Raw genomic sequence first — 16,605 nt, forward strand, 5'->3', positions numbered from 1 at the left:
TCCATCTGTATCATGAAACGCCGCCCAATCAATTTGACTGCATTTAGCTGGATTTGAGCAGACAGTATGTCTCTGAACACCTCAGAATTCATTCGGCTGCTTCTGTCCTGTGTCACATCATCAATAAACACTAGTGTCCCAGTGCCACTGGCAGCCATACACGCCCAAGCCATCACACTGCCTCCACCGTGTTTTACAGATGATGTGGTATGCTTTGGATAATGAGCTGTTCCACGCCTCCTCCATACTTTTTCTTGCCATCATTCTGGTAGAGGATGATCTTGGTTTCATCTGTCCAAAGAATGTTTTTCCAGAACTGTGCTGGCTTTTTTAGATGTTCTTTAGCAAAGTCCAATCTAGCCTTTCTATTCTTGAGGCTTATGAGTGGCTTGCACCTTGCAGTGCACCCTCTGTATTTACTTTCATGCAGCTTTCTCTTTATGGTAGACTTGGATATTGATACGCCTACCCCTTGGAGAGTGTTGTTCACTTGGTTGGCTGTTGTGAAGGGGTTTCTCTTCACCATGGAAATGATTCTGCGATCATTCACCACTGTTGTCTTTCGTGGATGTCCAGGTCTTTTTGCGTTGCTGAGTTCACCAGTGCTTGCTTTCTTTCTCAGGATGTACCAAACTGTAGATTTTGGCACTCGTAATATTGTAGCAATTTCTCAGATGGGTTTTTTCTGTTTTCGCAGCTTAAGGATAGCTTTCACCTGCATGGAGAGCTCCTTTGACCGCATGTTGTCTGTTCACAGCAAAATCTTCCACATGCAAGCACCACACCTCAAATCAACTCCAGGCCTTTTATCTGCTTAATTGATAATGACATCACAACGGACTTGCCCACAACTGCCCATGATATAGCCTTTGAGTCAATTGTCCAATTACTTTTGAACCCCTGAAATGAAGAGATTGTGTTAAAAAAATGCTTTAGTTGCCTCACATTTTTATGCAATCGTTTTGTTCACCCCACTGAATTAAAGCTGAAAGTCTGCACTTCAACTGCATCGGAGTTGTTTCATTTCAAATTCATTGTGGAAATGTACAGAACCAAAATTAGAAAAAAGTTGTCTCTGTCCAAATATTTATGGACCTAACTGTATAAGAATCAGACATGATGTAAAGTATAATGGCATACGTATGCACTGTATATACAGTGCATCCAGAAAGTATTCACAGTGCATCACTGTTTACACATTTTGTTATGTTACAGCTTTATTCCAAAATGGATTAAATTCATTTTTTTCCTCAGAATTCTACACACAACACTCCATAATGATAATGTGAAAAAAGTTTAGTTGAGGTTTTTGCAAATTTATTAAAAATAAAAAAATTGAGAAAGCACATGTACATAAGTATTCACAGCCTTTGCCATGAAGCTCAAAATTGAGTTCAGGTGCATCATGTTTCCCCTGATCATCCTTGAGATGTTTCTGCAGCTTAATTGGAGTCCACCTTTGGTAAATTCAGTTGATTGGACATGATTTGGAAAGGCACACACCTGTCTATATAAGGTCCCACAGTTGGCAGTTCATGTCAGAGCACAAACCAAGCATGAATTCAAAGGAATTGTCTGTAGACTTCCGAGACAGGATTGTCTCGAAGCACAAATCTGGGGAAGGTTACAGAAAAATTTCTGCTGCTTTGAAGGTCCCAGTGAGCACAGTGGCCTCCATCATCCGTACGTGGAAGAAGTTCGAAACCACCAGGACTCTTCCTAGAGCTGGCCAGCCATCTAAACTGAGCGATCGGGGGAGAAGAGCCTTAGTCAGGGAGGTGACCAAGAACCCGATGGTCACTCTGTCAGAGCTCCACAGGTCCTCTGCGGAGAGAGGAGAGCCTTCCAGAAGGACAACCATCTCTGCAGCAATCCACCAATCAGGCCTGTATGGTAGAGTGGCCAGACGGAAGCCACTCCTTAGTAAAAGGCACCTGGCAGCCCACCTGGAGTTTGCCAAAAGGCACCTGAAGGACTCTCAGACCATGAGAGAAAATTCTCTGGTCTGATGAGACAAAGATTGAACTGTTTGGTGTGAATGACAGGCGTCACGTTTGGAGGAAACCAGGCACCGCTCATCACCAGGCCAATACCATCCCTACAGTGAAGCATGTTGGTGGCAGCATCATGCTGTGGGGATGTTTTTCAGTGGCAGGAACTGGGAGACTAGTCAGGATAAAGGGAAAGATGACTGCAGCAATGTACAGAGACATCCTGGATGAAAACCTGCTCCAGAGCGCTCTTGACCTCAGACTGGGGCGACGGTTCATCTTTCAGCAGGACAACGACCCTAAGCACACGGCCAAGATATCAAAGGAGTGGCTTCAGGACAACTCTGTGAATGTCCTTGGGTGCCCCAGCCAGAGCCCAGTCTTGAATCCGATTGAACATCTCTGGAGAGATCTTAAAATGGCTGTGCACCAACGCTTCCCATCCAACCTGATGGAGCTTGAGAGGTGCTGCAAAGAGGAATGGGCGAAACTGGCCAAGGATAGGTGTGCCAAGCTTGTGGCATCATATTCAAAAAGACTTGAGGCTGTAATTGCTGCCAAAGGTGCATCGACAAAGTATTGAGCAAAGGCTGTGAATACTTATGTACATGTGATTTCTCAGTTCTTTTATTTTTAATAAATATGCAAAAACTTCAAGTAAACTTTTTTCACATTGTCATTATGGGGTGTTGTGTCTAGAATTCTGAGGAAACAAATGAATTTAATCCATTTTGGAATAAGGCTGTAACATAACAAAATGTGGAAAAAGTGATGCGCTGTGAATACTTTCCGGATGCACTGTATGTGCTCATGAAATGCAGTGCAGTATTAACAACTCACCCACATGTTTCTGCCAGTTCTCTCTTTTACTGCGTTTTGTTTTTATTTGTTGGACTTCTGTGATGACTCTTCCCTACTCATTTTTGCCTGATGACATTACGTGGCTCTAGTGTAATTGGTAGATGTCATATTTTTTCTCTTTCCTTTCACTAACATGTTTTTTTTTGCCAGTGAGAATAATTATAACATACATTACATGTGATGAAGAATTATTCCTTATGTTTTTCCAGTGTTAAAACCACCAATACAGATTTAGCATGTTCTTCATGCATTTACATTTTGTATCTGCTTTATAGCTGTATGTATATTATATTATTTATAATTTGTTGATGGTTCAAATTTTTCTTCATTATACATTCAAGTTTATTTTAATATGTACACAGTACAATGAGATCCTAGATTGCTGTATGTTCTACATAATATGGAACAGTAATATAACACAGACAGACAATGAAAACAGTACCATAATTTAATTACAATATTACACAATATAATTAAGAAAAAACGCTTCTGGTACACTTAATGCGTTTTTAGTACAAAAAGCAGTGTAATAGCCTTATGGTATGGAGATAAAAACTGTCCCAAACTCTAGAAGTGGGAGTTAATTTTAATGTATTATTTTTCTGAATGGAGGAGGAAGAAAAATTACTATGTAAGATGGCTGATGATAATCCTACTTGCATCATGTGTTACATACATTTTGTGGAAAAGGGAACTGTGTCAGTAATATGTTGAGCTGACTTCATTGCCCTCTGTAGTGCTTTGTAGTCCTGAGCTGAGCAGGTGCTGCACCACAATGGCATACAGTAAATGAGTATGGATTCCTTTTTGCACAGGAAGAAGTTGGTGAGATGTTTCAGCTTTCTTCAGAACATCTGAGGAAGTAGAGGTGTTGGTGAAAAGGCCTGATGGTAACCAGAATGGGTTTTGCCAACTTTATCTGTTTTTTTTTGTCCCTTTATCTTTCTTATCTGTCATCATTGAGGGTGTCTCTAGGCGCACAGTTGGCGAACTCCGGTCCTCAAGGGCCGCAGTGGCTGCATGTTTTCATTCTAACCATCTTCTTCATTAGTGAGCCGTTTTTACTGCTAATTAACTTCTTTTGCTTTAGTTTTAATTAACTTGACTCAGGCCCCTTAGTTGTCTCTTTTTCCTTAATTAGTAGCCAAACAATAATGAGACATCAAACAAGCCACCATATGACAGAAAAAAACAGAAAAATCAACACATGTGCAAATGTCTGCTGTGGCAGAATGAGAACAGCAACAAGCCATTGAATTAAATAACAAGCTTAATTAACATTTCTGTTTGGCTACCATTTAATGAAGAAACAAATCAATTCAGAGGACTGAATCCTTAAAAAAAGGGCTATTGAAATGAAGGGAAAAGGAGTTAATTAGCAGTGAAAACTACTTACTGATTAGGAAAAGGGTTAGAATGAAAACTTGTAGCCACTGCGGCCTTCCAGGCCCGGAGTTTGACACCCCTGTTAGGGAAATGAATACTGCTGCCCATTTCTGCCTCATCTTTATCAAATTAGTTGTACAGTATATTATATGAGGCCATGTATATTATATGTATTTGATCTATGGCATTTTACAACTTATTTATTTAACTATTACCATGTACAGTATGTCGTGAATTATTTATAATCTTTGACAATAACGCTTCTACAGATATGAGCTAGCTGATTACCACATTTTCTGAGGTTTACACTATTTTTTAAATGTCCAGTTATGTATATTTCTAACACTTAACTACTGTTTACTGCTTTGGTCAGTCAAATTTCCTTAAAGGTATATTTTTGGCTTGGTGTTGCTGCACCAGTGTATAAAGTATGTCTCACTTAACCAGCATTCTTCTTGTAAGGTTTTTGAAATGAGGATAAAGAGCTTGAAGATGAAACTGCAAAATATGACTATGCATCTTTCACAGCTTATGATATATGAATAATCAATCTGCATATTTCTACTCCTCCCTTTTATTTCTGCAAAAAATGGATACCACCATCTCACCAATTGTTCCATATTAAAAAAAGTTAAATAATATTAGATCTTTCCTTGATTTAAAAATAAAATTTAAAGGGTAAACTTACAAATGTCAAAATATTTAAACTTTATACATTTTAACAAGCTTTTTTAAAACTGTCAAATTTATAGGCACAACAACTGATTTTGCAAACATTAAACATTTCCGAACTTGCTTATTTCATTATAGGTTCACTGGTAGCTAGAGCTTTAGTATTAGATATAAATCCATGTCATCTCTGGATGGAGCACTATTCCATTATTAGGGAACATTCATTCACACACTCACACTCATTTAGAGTCACATATTAACCTGAAATGCACATCTTTTGAATCTAGAAGGAGCAAGAATATATAAAGAAAATGTAGAGAAAAGGCAAACTCCACACTGACATAGACAGGGACGGCACCACATCATCATTCTGTGCACTTAATTATGAGCAGACAAAGGTGCAAATGTCTATGTGGTCTAAAGAGTAACATGCATTTGTAGAGCTTTCATCAGGAATTTTTTACATACCGTAACACAGCCAAACTACTGAGTTCCTAATTTTCTCTTTATTTTTCACATGAAATTAATTTTGTCTACTCTTTAGAGCAGCCCATTTATTCTTATTTATACCTATATGGTTCATCTTTAGGCAAGTAGTTTAATAGAAAATATATTTCAGAGCTGTAAAATGTTAATTCATATACCTTCTTTTTGGACCTACTTTTACCACTACTGGATGGTAAGTATCTAGAGCCTATACCGCTAACATTTTGCACAAATCAGGAATCAATTCAGGATGTGATAGAAGTCCATCTCTGGGTATAAAGTAAGATAACAAAGGCTAAACAAATAAGTTCAGGGTAAAAAAAAAATCCATACCCTTTTCATACAATAAAATACACAAGTATTTAATATTTTCCTGAAAAGCAAAACAATCCATGCTGAACAGTTTAAGATTAGCACAATATATGTAGAAAGAAGAAAATATTACCAAGCATGTTCAGTTAAGCTAGAAGTCCATTTAACTGATTTGTGCTAAACGTGTGGCAAAAAGTAATACAAGCCACTTCACTGGTACAAGTACTCCAGCATCAAGTTTGACAGCCATGTCATTTGATGTTATTTGTCTGAATTGTCATCACTGGAATGTTGGCTATAGTCATGCTCTTCATTTTCATCATATTCATGGTAGCTAACCAAATATTCCACCTCTGGGCAATGAATTCCTAATGAATCTTGCAGCTCTTGCTCTTTTCGTCTCTCTTGCAGGTTATCGATCACCTCAAAGATAATTGACATGGACCAGACAGGGGTTGGATACCAGGCAAGGACAGCTCCATCCTTTCCAACTGTCAACATGGTAAAGTACTCCTTGCTGATCTTAAAATGCTCTCTGATGCCTTTCACAGCTTCTGGAGTTAGAAATTCATACTCTGTTTGACTCTTACCTATTAAAAATCCATAATGAAAGTTAGAGTGATGAAATTAGATAATACAGCATTGTTTAGGAATACAATATTAAGTCCATCCATTCATCCATGCATTTACTTATGCTTCTTAATCTAGTCCAGCAGTACCAGAGCCTAGCAGGAGTCAAGCCAGAACAGAGGACCAGTCTATCGCATGGTAATCCATATCACATACACACACTTTCTTAACCAAACTATATCACATACTCTCTTGCCTAAAGTATATCATACATGCTGTCATACACTCAGATCAAGGCAATTGTATATAACAGATTCATCTTAGATGCATATTTTTGGGATTATTGGGGGATAGTAGTATCCAGAGAAAAATCCCAGACAGAGAGAAAACATGCAAAACTTCATATAAATAATGACTTGGCTGGGATCCAAACTTAGTCTCTTGTAGCTGTTAGGCAGCATTGTTAACCACTCTACCACCATGCTCCATGTAGTTCTTTAAGTAGTACCCAAGCAGAAATATATATTAGCAAATATGAGTAGTATTTTTCCTTGTAGATTTGATTATAAATTGATACAATTGTATTTTTGTGCTTTAATTTAATATAATAAATAGTCTTGCACAACTGTAATAGAAGCTTAGTGAAAAAAAACGATGCCTACCATTTAGTGGAAATAGTTCAAGAGTTCCTGAACTTTCCGCCCCAACTCCCACTAACTTCAGTAATGCAAAATGTCGAATTCCTGCAAAGTTATAATTCATAATTAAAAACTGGAAACAATTATCAAAAGTTAATTGATTATCTGCCAGAATATTTTCATGCAATATCCAAATGTATTGATATATAAAAAAATAACCTGAATTTGCTCATTGGTCACTTCTCTATTTAATCAGTAGCAGACTACACAGACTAACAAAACTATAGAAAATAAAAACAGTGAGCATCCACAGGGCAGTAAACTCACCAAGGTTACATGTCTGGCCATTCATTGCTGTTATTTGCTGTTGAAACGAGTAGTCTTCACCCATGGAAGATGAAATTATCAAAAGTCTTCTTTTTGAATTAAATCTAAAAATACATAAAAATATATAGATTTTTACTACAAACTACTAAAAGACTTTAAATACTGCTGCATGCCAAGCTCTTTTGGCCTAATTGTTTTTAATATTAATGTGCACCAAAGATAGTAAAACATTCTTAAACCTGCTTAATCCAATTCAGGATTGTAGTGGTGCATAATGTATTCCAGCAGCATAAGGCACAAAGTATACTGGCAAAAACACTCACACTCACATGGGACCAATTCTGAATTGCCGATTAACAGAATAAGGATGTCTTTGGAATGTGGGAAGTACACTGGAGTAGCTGAAGAAAAACATGTTGACATGGAGAGCTTGTGCAAAGTTTACACAGACAGAGACAGAGCACAGGATTCAAACCCATGACAGTGGATCTGTGAGACAGCACAGCTAATTTTTGTGCCACCTTGCTGTCCTGCTTCAGAAATATTTACAGCAATTTTAATAAAGGATTTTAGTTTTATAAGTCTTTTCCTTCTTTATGTTCCTACACCAAATCATGTAAAGACAAATTTGCTTAGGCTGAGTTAATGAAAGATGAGGTTCTACTGTACTGCATACCAGTACTTATCAAGGTGCATTGTTCTTTGTCAGTATTATTTGGACAAGGGGGTCACATTACAATAGTATTATTATAGCAAAATGGCAGACTACATTGGTATAATGACCCTATTACAATGTGATATCTTTCCCTAGTTCACAGCTGCTTCTGCATTTCGTTAAGGATTTAAATATAATTTTATTTTAACTAGTTAAACCAGGGTTTATCTGAAATATCACAGTAGTTACAATTTTACATAATAAGTTGTTTTTTTGTCATGGTTTTGTCACAGTCTTTGCGTGCACTTTAATTTTATGCATTTACAGTATGTATAGAAGCATTAGAGGATATTTTATGAACCAGAATCATAAATTAAACCTTTGTGTTTTTGTGGTTCCCAATTTAGAGCTGTAGCATACTTTTATTACTTTTTTCCTTGAAGCACTTTAATCCTATACAGAACACGTGGTATGCAAAAATGGTAAGAAATATATTAGGCAAGCTGATTTGTGTTTTCTATTAAGTAAAATTAATTTCTGTATTTTGATACATTCTTGTTTATTATGGTGTCAGAGGGTGGCTACATTTTATGTGTTGATTGAGCATGGAGATAAGAGTTTTACTGTACTCTGTACACATAATAGTACTACTACTACTACTACTACTACTATTAATGTGCTTTAATTTTTAATATACAGTTTTTAATTTTTTTTTGTATTGCTTATAAGGAGCTGCACAGTTCTTAGTAATTATACAGTACAAGAAGCCAAACAAATAAATGAAATTATCCAGAAAATGCTAGTATAAAACCAGTATAGATTTTAGTTAATTTCTAAAAAATATTACAGCCTTTATTCAATGAAGCCAATTAGTTTTTATATTGGCAACCAGTGGACTATACAATAAAGTGTTTCTCTTAATTATTTTTGGTATGTATGCAATACTTTATTGGTTTATATTGTCAGATATTTGTAGCATATGCTTTGAAGTTACATAATTACAATGGATGATCAGGTCTCTATAACTCCTGTAAATTAACAGTCACTAACAGTTGCATCCCAAGGCTTCAGGACAGATAGAGTACTGTTAGAAAATCTTAATTGTCTTGCATGTTTAATAAGCCACTGTGTAAGCAAGTTTGTGTCATGTTTATGTAAGTTTTCTTCAAGAGCAGTTTGATTTTTTTCACAATTGAAAGAATTACAGTTGCATATTATGTTTATGTTTGATATGTAATGGACCACACTACTTTGATCAGATTTTTGCATTGCACCTAATATATTCAGAACAGACCCCATGGCCGGATCTATAAAGGGACAGGGTTGGGCAATGCCCACCCACATTTAGGCTCTGATTGCCCAATTGGTTAACTATATTCTGCACCATTTGAAAATGCCAATCACATTTATTTCCTCTGTTCTTGTCACAGTTTCTTAATTTCTGATTTGCTGACTGAACAGAATAAATAACTGTGCTGCCTTGACCCTCCAACATAATTTTGCGGAGTATTTGTGAGTGCTTGTTATTTGGAGGAGAATATTTGTACATTCTTAAGGTTTTTTTTTTGTTAAAATTTCTGTTATTGTTGCTGTAGATTGTTTTAGTGTTGGGTTGAATAAGAATATTTACTTTAAGTTTTAATGTTATTGTTATCTTGGTAACTCAAGAGGACAATATTTAACATTTAAGTTTTAAAAATTACACATTTACAAAAGTTGATATTAGCGCTCAGTTTAAATAAAATTACCTGGTCCCCTTATAGAAGCCATAAACACCATGTAACGATTTTTGGTTCCCAAATCGGAGATTGTTACTAGCAATTCGGGCACCACCACTATTAGCTCTAACATCCAGGCTTTGGGACCAATGCCTTCAGATCAAGTGAGCAGTTGAAGCAGTAATGTTACACCTTCCTTGCCCATTTTGCACCAACACAGCGCAGGTAGTGGTGTAGTTCTTGCAGTTGAAAATTATCTAAGTGATCTGAATATTAGCAAATCATCCCAGGCAACACTAAAGTTTATCTTAAACGAATGTTTACTCAGATGTCTTGTGTGTTTTATCCGAGCTGGTACTAATCACAGCTTTGGTTGGAATACTCAAACGAGATGCATGCTTTTGTTTCCCCTGTCAGAACTTGTTTTCTGGCATGACTGACAGAAATGTGGTATTTGCCAAGACAGGATATACGGATTGGTAAGCTGTGCTGGAAAAGGAAAGGGGATACCAAAAGCATGCATCTAGTCAATGCCATTTAAATGCAGCAAAGAAATGATTAGAAATGAAATACAGAGAAAATACTGGTGAAACTATATCATGTTTTTTGGGAGATACACAGCTCAAAAAAATTCAATACTACATTAAAAGCATAGGGGAAGTAGTGTTTTTCCTCTGTATGAATGAGCTTTCTTTTCATGTGAGCACTGAATCCATCCAGTCTCTCACAAGTAATGATGAAGACATCTCTGCCAGTCTTTTTATTAATTAATTTGAATACACATTGTCTAAGGATTCCAAACTAGATGAAATAGCAAAAAGCATTCCCCAAAATGCAAAGTATGTATCAAAAAATATACTAAACGAGATTATTGACACTCTTGCTTGTTTAGTTTTACATGAAGTGAAAAAGAAATATGAAAAGGCAGATATTTCTGGATTCTGTATCAAAAGTGATAGGACTCAAGATAGATGTAACATAGAGAATCTATCAATAGCGATATAGTTTGTATGCAACTCTTTTCCAAAGGAACATTTAATTGGTTTGCTGGACTCAGCTGAGCTAGATAATGAATATATAACCACAGAAATAATCAGACACCTGTGCACTGAGGGTCACAATCCTGATAATGTATCCTGCCAATGTTATGGGGCATCAGTCGTGAGTGGGGATAAGGGTGGAGTGCGGGCATTGTTGCAACAGAAGCTTGGAAGACACATTTCATATGTGCACTGCTATAACTATCAACTGCACTTAGCAGTGGTTCATGCAGTTCATGGGGAGCCATGTGCAAAAAACATCTATGACCTCTCTGGGTCACTTCAATCTTGTTTTCATCATTATTATGTAGCCTGGAATTATACAGTGCATCCAGAAAGTATTCACAGCGCATCACTTTTTCCACATTTTGTTATGTTACAGCCTTATTCCAAAATGGATTAATTCATTTTTTTCCTCAGAATTCTATACACAACACCCCATAATGACAACGTGAAAAAAGTTTGAGATTTTTGCAAATTTAATAAAAATAAAAAAATTGAGAAAGCACATGTACATAAGTATTCACAGCCTTTGCCATGAAGCTCAAAATTGAGCTCAGGTGCATCCTGTTTCCCCTGATCATCCTTGAGATGTTTCTGCAGTTAATTGGAGTCCACCTGTGGTAAATTCAGTTGATTAAACATGATTTGGAAAGGCACACACCTGTCTATATAAGGTCCCACAGTTGACAGTTCATGTCAGAGCACAAACCAAGCATGAAGTCAAAGGAATTGTCTGTAGACCTCTGAGACAGGATTGTCTCGAGGCACAAATCTGGGGAAGGTTACAGAAAAATTTCTGCTAATTTGAAGGTCCCAATGAGCACAGTGGCCTCCATTATCCGTAAGTGGAAGAAGTTCGAAACCACCAGGACTCTTCCTAGAGCTGGCCGGCCATCTAAACTGAGCGATCGGGGGAGAAGGACCTTAGTCAGGGAGGTGACCAAGAACCTGATGGTCACTCTGTCAGAGCTCCAGAGGTCCTCTGTGGAGAGAGGAGAACCTTCTCTGCAGCAATCCACCAATCAGGCCTGTATGGTAGAGTGGCCAGACGGAAGCCACTCTTTAGTAAAAGGCACATGGCAGCCCACCTGGAGTTTGCCAAAAGGCACCTGAAGGACTCTCAGACCATGAGAAAGAAAATTCTCTGGTCTGATGAGACAAAGATTGAACTCTTTGGTGTGAATGCCAGGCGTCGCATTTGGAGGAAACCAGGCACCGCTCATCACCAGGCCAATACCATCCCTACAGTGACGCATGGTGGTGGCAGCATCATGCTGTGGGGATGTTCTTCAGCGGCAGGGACTGGGAGACTAGTCAGGATAAAGGGAAAGATGACTGCAGCAATGTACAGAGACATCCTGGATGAAAACCAGCTCCAGAGCGCTCTTGACCTCAGACTGGGGTGACGGTTCATCTTTCAGCAGGACAACGACCCTAAGCACACAGCCAAGATATCAAAGGAGTGGCTTCAGGACAATTCTGTGAATGTCCTTGAGTGGCCCAGCCAGAGCCCAGACTTGAATCCGATTGAACATCTCTGGAGAGATCTTAAAATGGCTGTGCACCGACGCAGCAGAAATGTTTCTGTAACCTTCCCCAGATTTGTGCCTCGAGACAATCCTGTCTCGGAGATCTACAGACAATTCCTTTGACTTCATGCTTGGTTTGTGATCTGACATGAACTGTCAACTGTGGGACCTTTATATAGACAGGTGTGTGCCTTTCCAAATCATGTCCAATCAACTGAATTTACCACAGGTGGACTCCAGTTAAGCTGCAGAAACATCTCAAGGATGATCAGGGGAAACAGGATGCACCTGAGCTCAATTTTGAGCTTCATGGCAAAGGCTGTGAATACTTATGTACATGTGCTTTCTCAATTTTTTTATTTTTAATAAATTTGTAAAAACCTCAAGTAAACTTTTTTCACGTTGTCATTATGGGGTGTTGTGTGTAGAATTTTGAGGAAAAAAAATGAATTTAATCCATTTTGGATTAAGGCTGTAACGTAACAAAATGTGGAAAAAGTGATGCGCTGTATCCTGTTTATGGTTGTAGTCTATGTGGAGTTTTCAGCTTCTTCCTGTATCTGTGTTTTCCTTTGCTGCCAAAATACACTTTGGCCCCACAAACCTGAACCAAATTCAGCATGTTTTTTACCATGTTATAGCATAGTGTAATGAAAAAAAGGTATTTCTCCTTTACCCAGGATTCTCTGTTTGACTCCTTCAAACAATTACTATTTCTATTTTTCTCCCTTTCATGAACTGTATATAAAATGCATCTTAACTATACAAGTACAGTTTGTGACTTAAATTAGTCTTATAAATTTTCTGCTTTAATTTTAGGCAGCCTTACTAATTGCATATTGGAAACAGATAGTGAGATGAGAAAAAATGTGTAAAGATAATACTAGGAAAATGTTAAAATTGCTTTAAACTTGTATAAGTTTTAAATAATGAATTCTTATGTTTAAATATGTCCTACTCCATGTGTCCACTTGCAGCGCGGTGGCACAGTGGTTATAACCTGGTTGCTGTCTATGTTGTTTGTATGGTCTCCCAATTTATGCATTAGTTTCTCTTGTACTCCGATTTTCCACCCACATTCCAAACATCTTTGTCAAATTAATTAGCGAATCTAAATTCACCTAGTGTCAGCAAGTGTAGTAATGATAAGTTGGCACACTATTCAGCGGTAATTCCTGGGTTGTGTCCAGTGGCGCTGTGATAAGCTTCAGCCTCTTGCTAACCTAAACTGGATTTAAATGGGTTTGACATCGTTCTGATATATATTTTTCACTTTGTTAAAATTACACTTCTCTGTCTTTTTGTTGTGGTATGTATTGTTTTGAAAAAGGGTCTAAGCAAATTTAATCAGTTCAGTATTCTAACTGTAGAAAACATGAAACAGACATTAGGATAATTGAAGTTGAACAGATTAATCTGGAAAAGATTATTTGCTTCAAGCATCAAAATAGGCAACACAAGAGAATATTCTTTGTTCAGATTAACTGAAGCTTGAAAGAATAATTGCAGTAATTTCCTTCTCTAAGGTGAAATGAACAGGGGAAGCTATTCTGGTATTTATTACAGAATGAACAAATCAATCAAACTATTTACATTTTAGTGAAGAAACCATTTTCAATTTTTGCAGATGATTGTAGGAGGTGAACAGGCGTCCCAGACGGGAAGGAAGACAGCTTCTTACCCGGACAGGAGGTCAAAACAGAAGCACAGATATGTTGCCCAGCTGGACTAATATGTGCCTTGGACCAGCAGAAGCCAGGAGTTGGGAGCAGTTCCATCCTGCATATGGCAGGTGGCAGTGGTTATTGTGTGGCAGCCCAGTTGGGACACCCACAGGGGTACTTAGGAGTTAGAGTCCAGAAGCACAACCCTGTTGGGGTCCCAGGATGCCAGTAGACGGTGCTGTCAGGGGAGGCCCTCTCTACTCCCTTCTGTCTGGCCCTGAAGTGATCCCAGGAAGACACAGTGTGGTACCGGAAGTATTTTTGGGTCCGGCTTAAAAAGAAACCCACCATCTCACATCATAGAGTCAGATTCTGGAGGCAGGAGGCAAACTCAAAGGAGGAGCAAAAGGAGAGGAGAGAGAGAGAGACATGTTTGATTAACTGTTGCTTATTTGGTGGCTTGTTCATAATAAATTACTTTATTTTTATACAGGAGTTTGTAGAGTACTGTTGTGTCTGTGGTTTGGCGCACAGGGGCGCCTGTGTGGTCATAATCCAATTTGTAACTCTAAACAAAGAAAGTCAATCAAATAAATTAAAAAAAACTATGGACAGTTATTTCATCCACCCATATACCCATTCTGCAAACCTACTTCTTTCATTACAGGGTTGTGGACCATTTGAGTTTATTGTGGTAACAGGCACAATCAGAAACCAGCCATGGACAGGATATCAGTCTGTTGCAGGGCATACTCACACATGGATAACAGAGTCACTAGTTAACATAACCTGCTTGCTTTTAGGACATGAAGGGGGGAATTAGAGTGCTCGAAGAAAACACACATGGATATGGAGAATGTGTGCCAGTGCCACACAAGTAGTGATTACACAAGGAATCCAACTTTTGACCCTGGAGGCAGTAGCACATACCACTGCACCACACTACAACAGCTTCATTGGACTGAAGAAAATATGTTCACTAAGATATCTTGGGAGGCTTCAAAAGTTACAGTGTACTATTGTGTCATTTTCAAGTAATGGAAATGATTTTCTGAATGTTTGAGTGTTGAATTAGTCCAAAATAAAATATTCCATACTAATTTGATCTATAATTTTTCTGTTCCATAAAAGTTTTAAACTTTAGTCTGCTCTTATACTGTATGACGGATAACCTGTACCATGATCCTGTTAATTTATGGGATGTTTTTAACTAACAAATAAGTAAAAGTACTATACGTACATTTTCAGTGCATTCTTAATTATTACTACCTTGGAACTGACTAATTAAACTTAACTTTGATTTAATTCTGACTGTAATCATATGGTCATGTGTGCACAATTTAGCAGAGTATTTATTTTTAAAATATTCTTTGTCATACCTGGCCAAACCTGCTCTGAATCGGGAGGTAGCCTGAAGCCAGGACTGCCTTAACAGCATCATAGGCACTCAGGCAAAGTAGAGTGCTGGAGCCCCTGCTTTGATAGCAAATCAGAAACACAGGCATCTGAAACATCATGGGCACCTATGCTCCTGGGGCCTAGTCCAGTGCCCATTGTGCTCATACGTTAAGAAGGCCATACGAGGCTACAGGAATTGGTACCAGGATAGAAAAGTTTATTCAAGCTCCATCATTAAAAGAAAATATTAAAAAAGAAAATGTTTTATTTTTCCCAGGTTTACTGCAGATATCTCCTCTTCCAACCAAACATTTCATGAACTTTTACCTTGAGAGAAAGCGGCTTGTAATGGCATTGCTGTCTGGCTTATTGCAAGATGTCTGCTCCTTTTTTTCAGTTGCGGTCTCAGTTGCTCTTGATGGGAAAGAATCGATTTGTTTCAATAATACCTTTAGTGCAACTGGTTCCTTAAAAGAATGCTGGAAAACAGTAAGGGAAAAACAGCATAAATGGCAGATCAAATAGAGAATTATCTTACTTTTGGCAGCATTGGCACTGTGGAGCAGTCTGAACTTATGTGGACTGAATTGGTTTATGCTAAATAAGTGAAATTGGCATTATGGTTTACATAATTCTGTTTGCTTTGTATATTATTGTTATGCTCCTTTGGCCCAAGTCCTAGATTTTCTGTCAAAAAAACATTTAAAGTAAAAGAAACACACAACAGGAAATATCTAATTTTAGTGGTTTTGATTTTTTATTTAAGCCTTACTCTAACCAGGTGATCCAGGTAACATCTCATTTTTAGGAGAGGCCTGGAAGTCTTGCCTCTGATTATTAAAATTGTGATGTCATTGAAAGCCCAATGTTGCTGTAAGATCATATATGATCCAAAAACTAAGGTAAGATTTTTTCTGTCTCTCTTTTCTATTGTATCATGGCACAAAAGTAAACTTGTTTTTGTCCTACAGGTGTAGAGCGTTTGAAGTAATGGAAAGAGGTATGCTAGTCATCTTCCCTCATGGAGAAGGACTCTAGTCATTTTTCCTAGATCTTCCTTCTGGTTTCTGTAAGGTTTAATTTCTATTTAAACCTGTAGGAAATACCAATCTAATTGGTTGAACGTTAGATGGAATGCTTGTCAATCAAAAGTATGTGCCATTCAGTTAAGCCCGATATCAATTCATCCATCCATTATCAAACACACTTAATCTAATTCAGGGCCACTAGACCCAATGCCTGTTCCCGTGGTATCAGGTGCAAGACAAAAAGAACCTACCTGAGAACACAGCAGATTGTGGGCTGTTTTAAAAAACAGTTAAAACAGTTACCTTTCTATTTAGGAAAGCATATTA

General features: G+C 37.7%; 1 protein-coding gene and 1 long non-coding RNA gene across 2 annotated transcripts in view; one reads left to right on the forward strand and one right to left on the reverse strand.

Moving 5' to 3' along the window:
- The first annotated feature begins 3,494 nt into the window (after nucleotides 1-3,494).
- On the forward strand, nucleotides 3,495-16,209 carry LOC127527945 (uncharacterized). The gene is made up of 3 exons (XR_007935131.1): nucleotides 3,495-3,742; nucleotides 6,120-6,210; nucleotides 16,059-16,209. It is a non-coding gene; the product is annotated as an uncharacterized LOC127527945 (long non-coding RNA).
- The window catches only part of ccdc80l2 (coiled-coil domain containing 80 like 2), a 33,929-nt gene continuing 22,721 nt past the window's right edge, over nucleotides 5,398-16,605 (reverse strand). The window contains exons 4-7 of the mRNA XM_028802477.2: nucleotides 15,578-15,729; nucleotides 7,244-7,347; nucleotides 6,941-7,021; nucleotides 5,398-6,298 (exon numbers count right to left, since the gene is read on the reverse strand). Of these exons, the coding sequence (XP_028658310.1) occupies nucleotides 5,970-6,298; nucleotides 6,941-7,021; nucleotides 7,244-7,347; nucleotides 15,578-15,729 (666 nt within the window). The 3' untranslated portion in view covers nucleotides 5,398-5,969. The remainder of the gene's footprint in view (nucleotides 6,299-6,940; nucleotides 7,022-7,243; nucleotides 7,348-15,577; nucleotides 15,730-16,605) is intronic.

This window comes from Erpetoichthys calabaricus, chromosome 5, assembly GCF_900747795.2.
Source record: "Erpetoichthys calabaricus chromosome 5, fErpCal1.3, whole genome shotgun sequence".
Classification (NCBI taxonomy): Eukaryota; Metazoa; Chordata; class Cladistia; order Polypteriformes; family Polypteridae; genus Erpetoichthys; species Erpetoichthys calabaricus.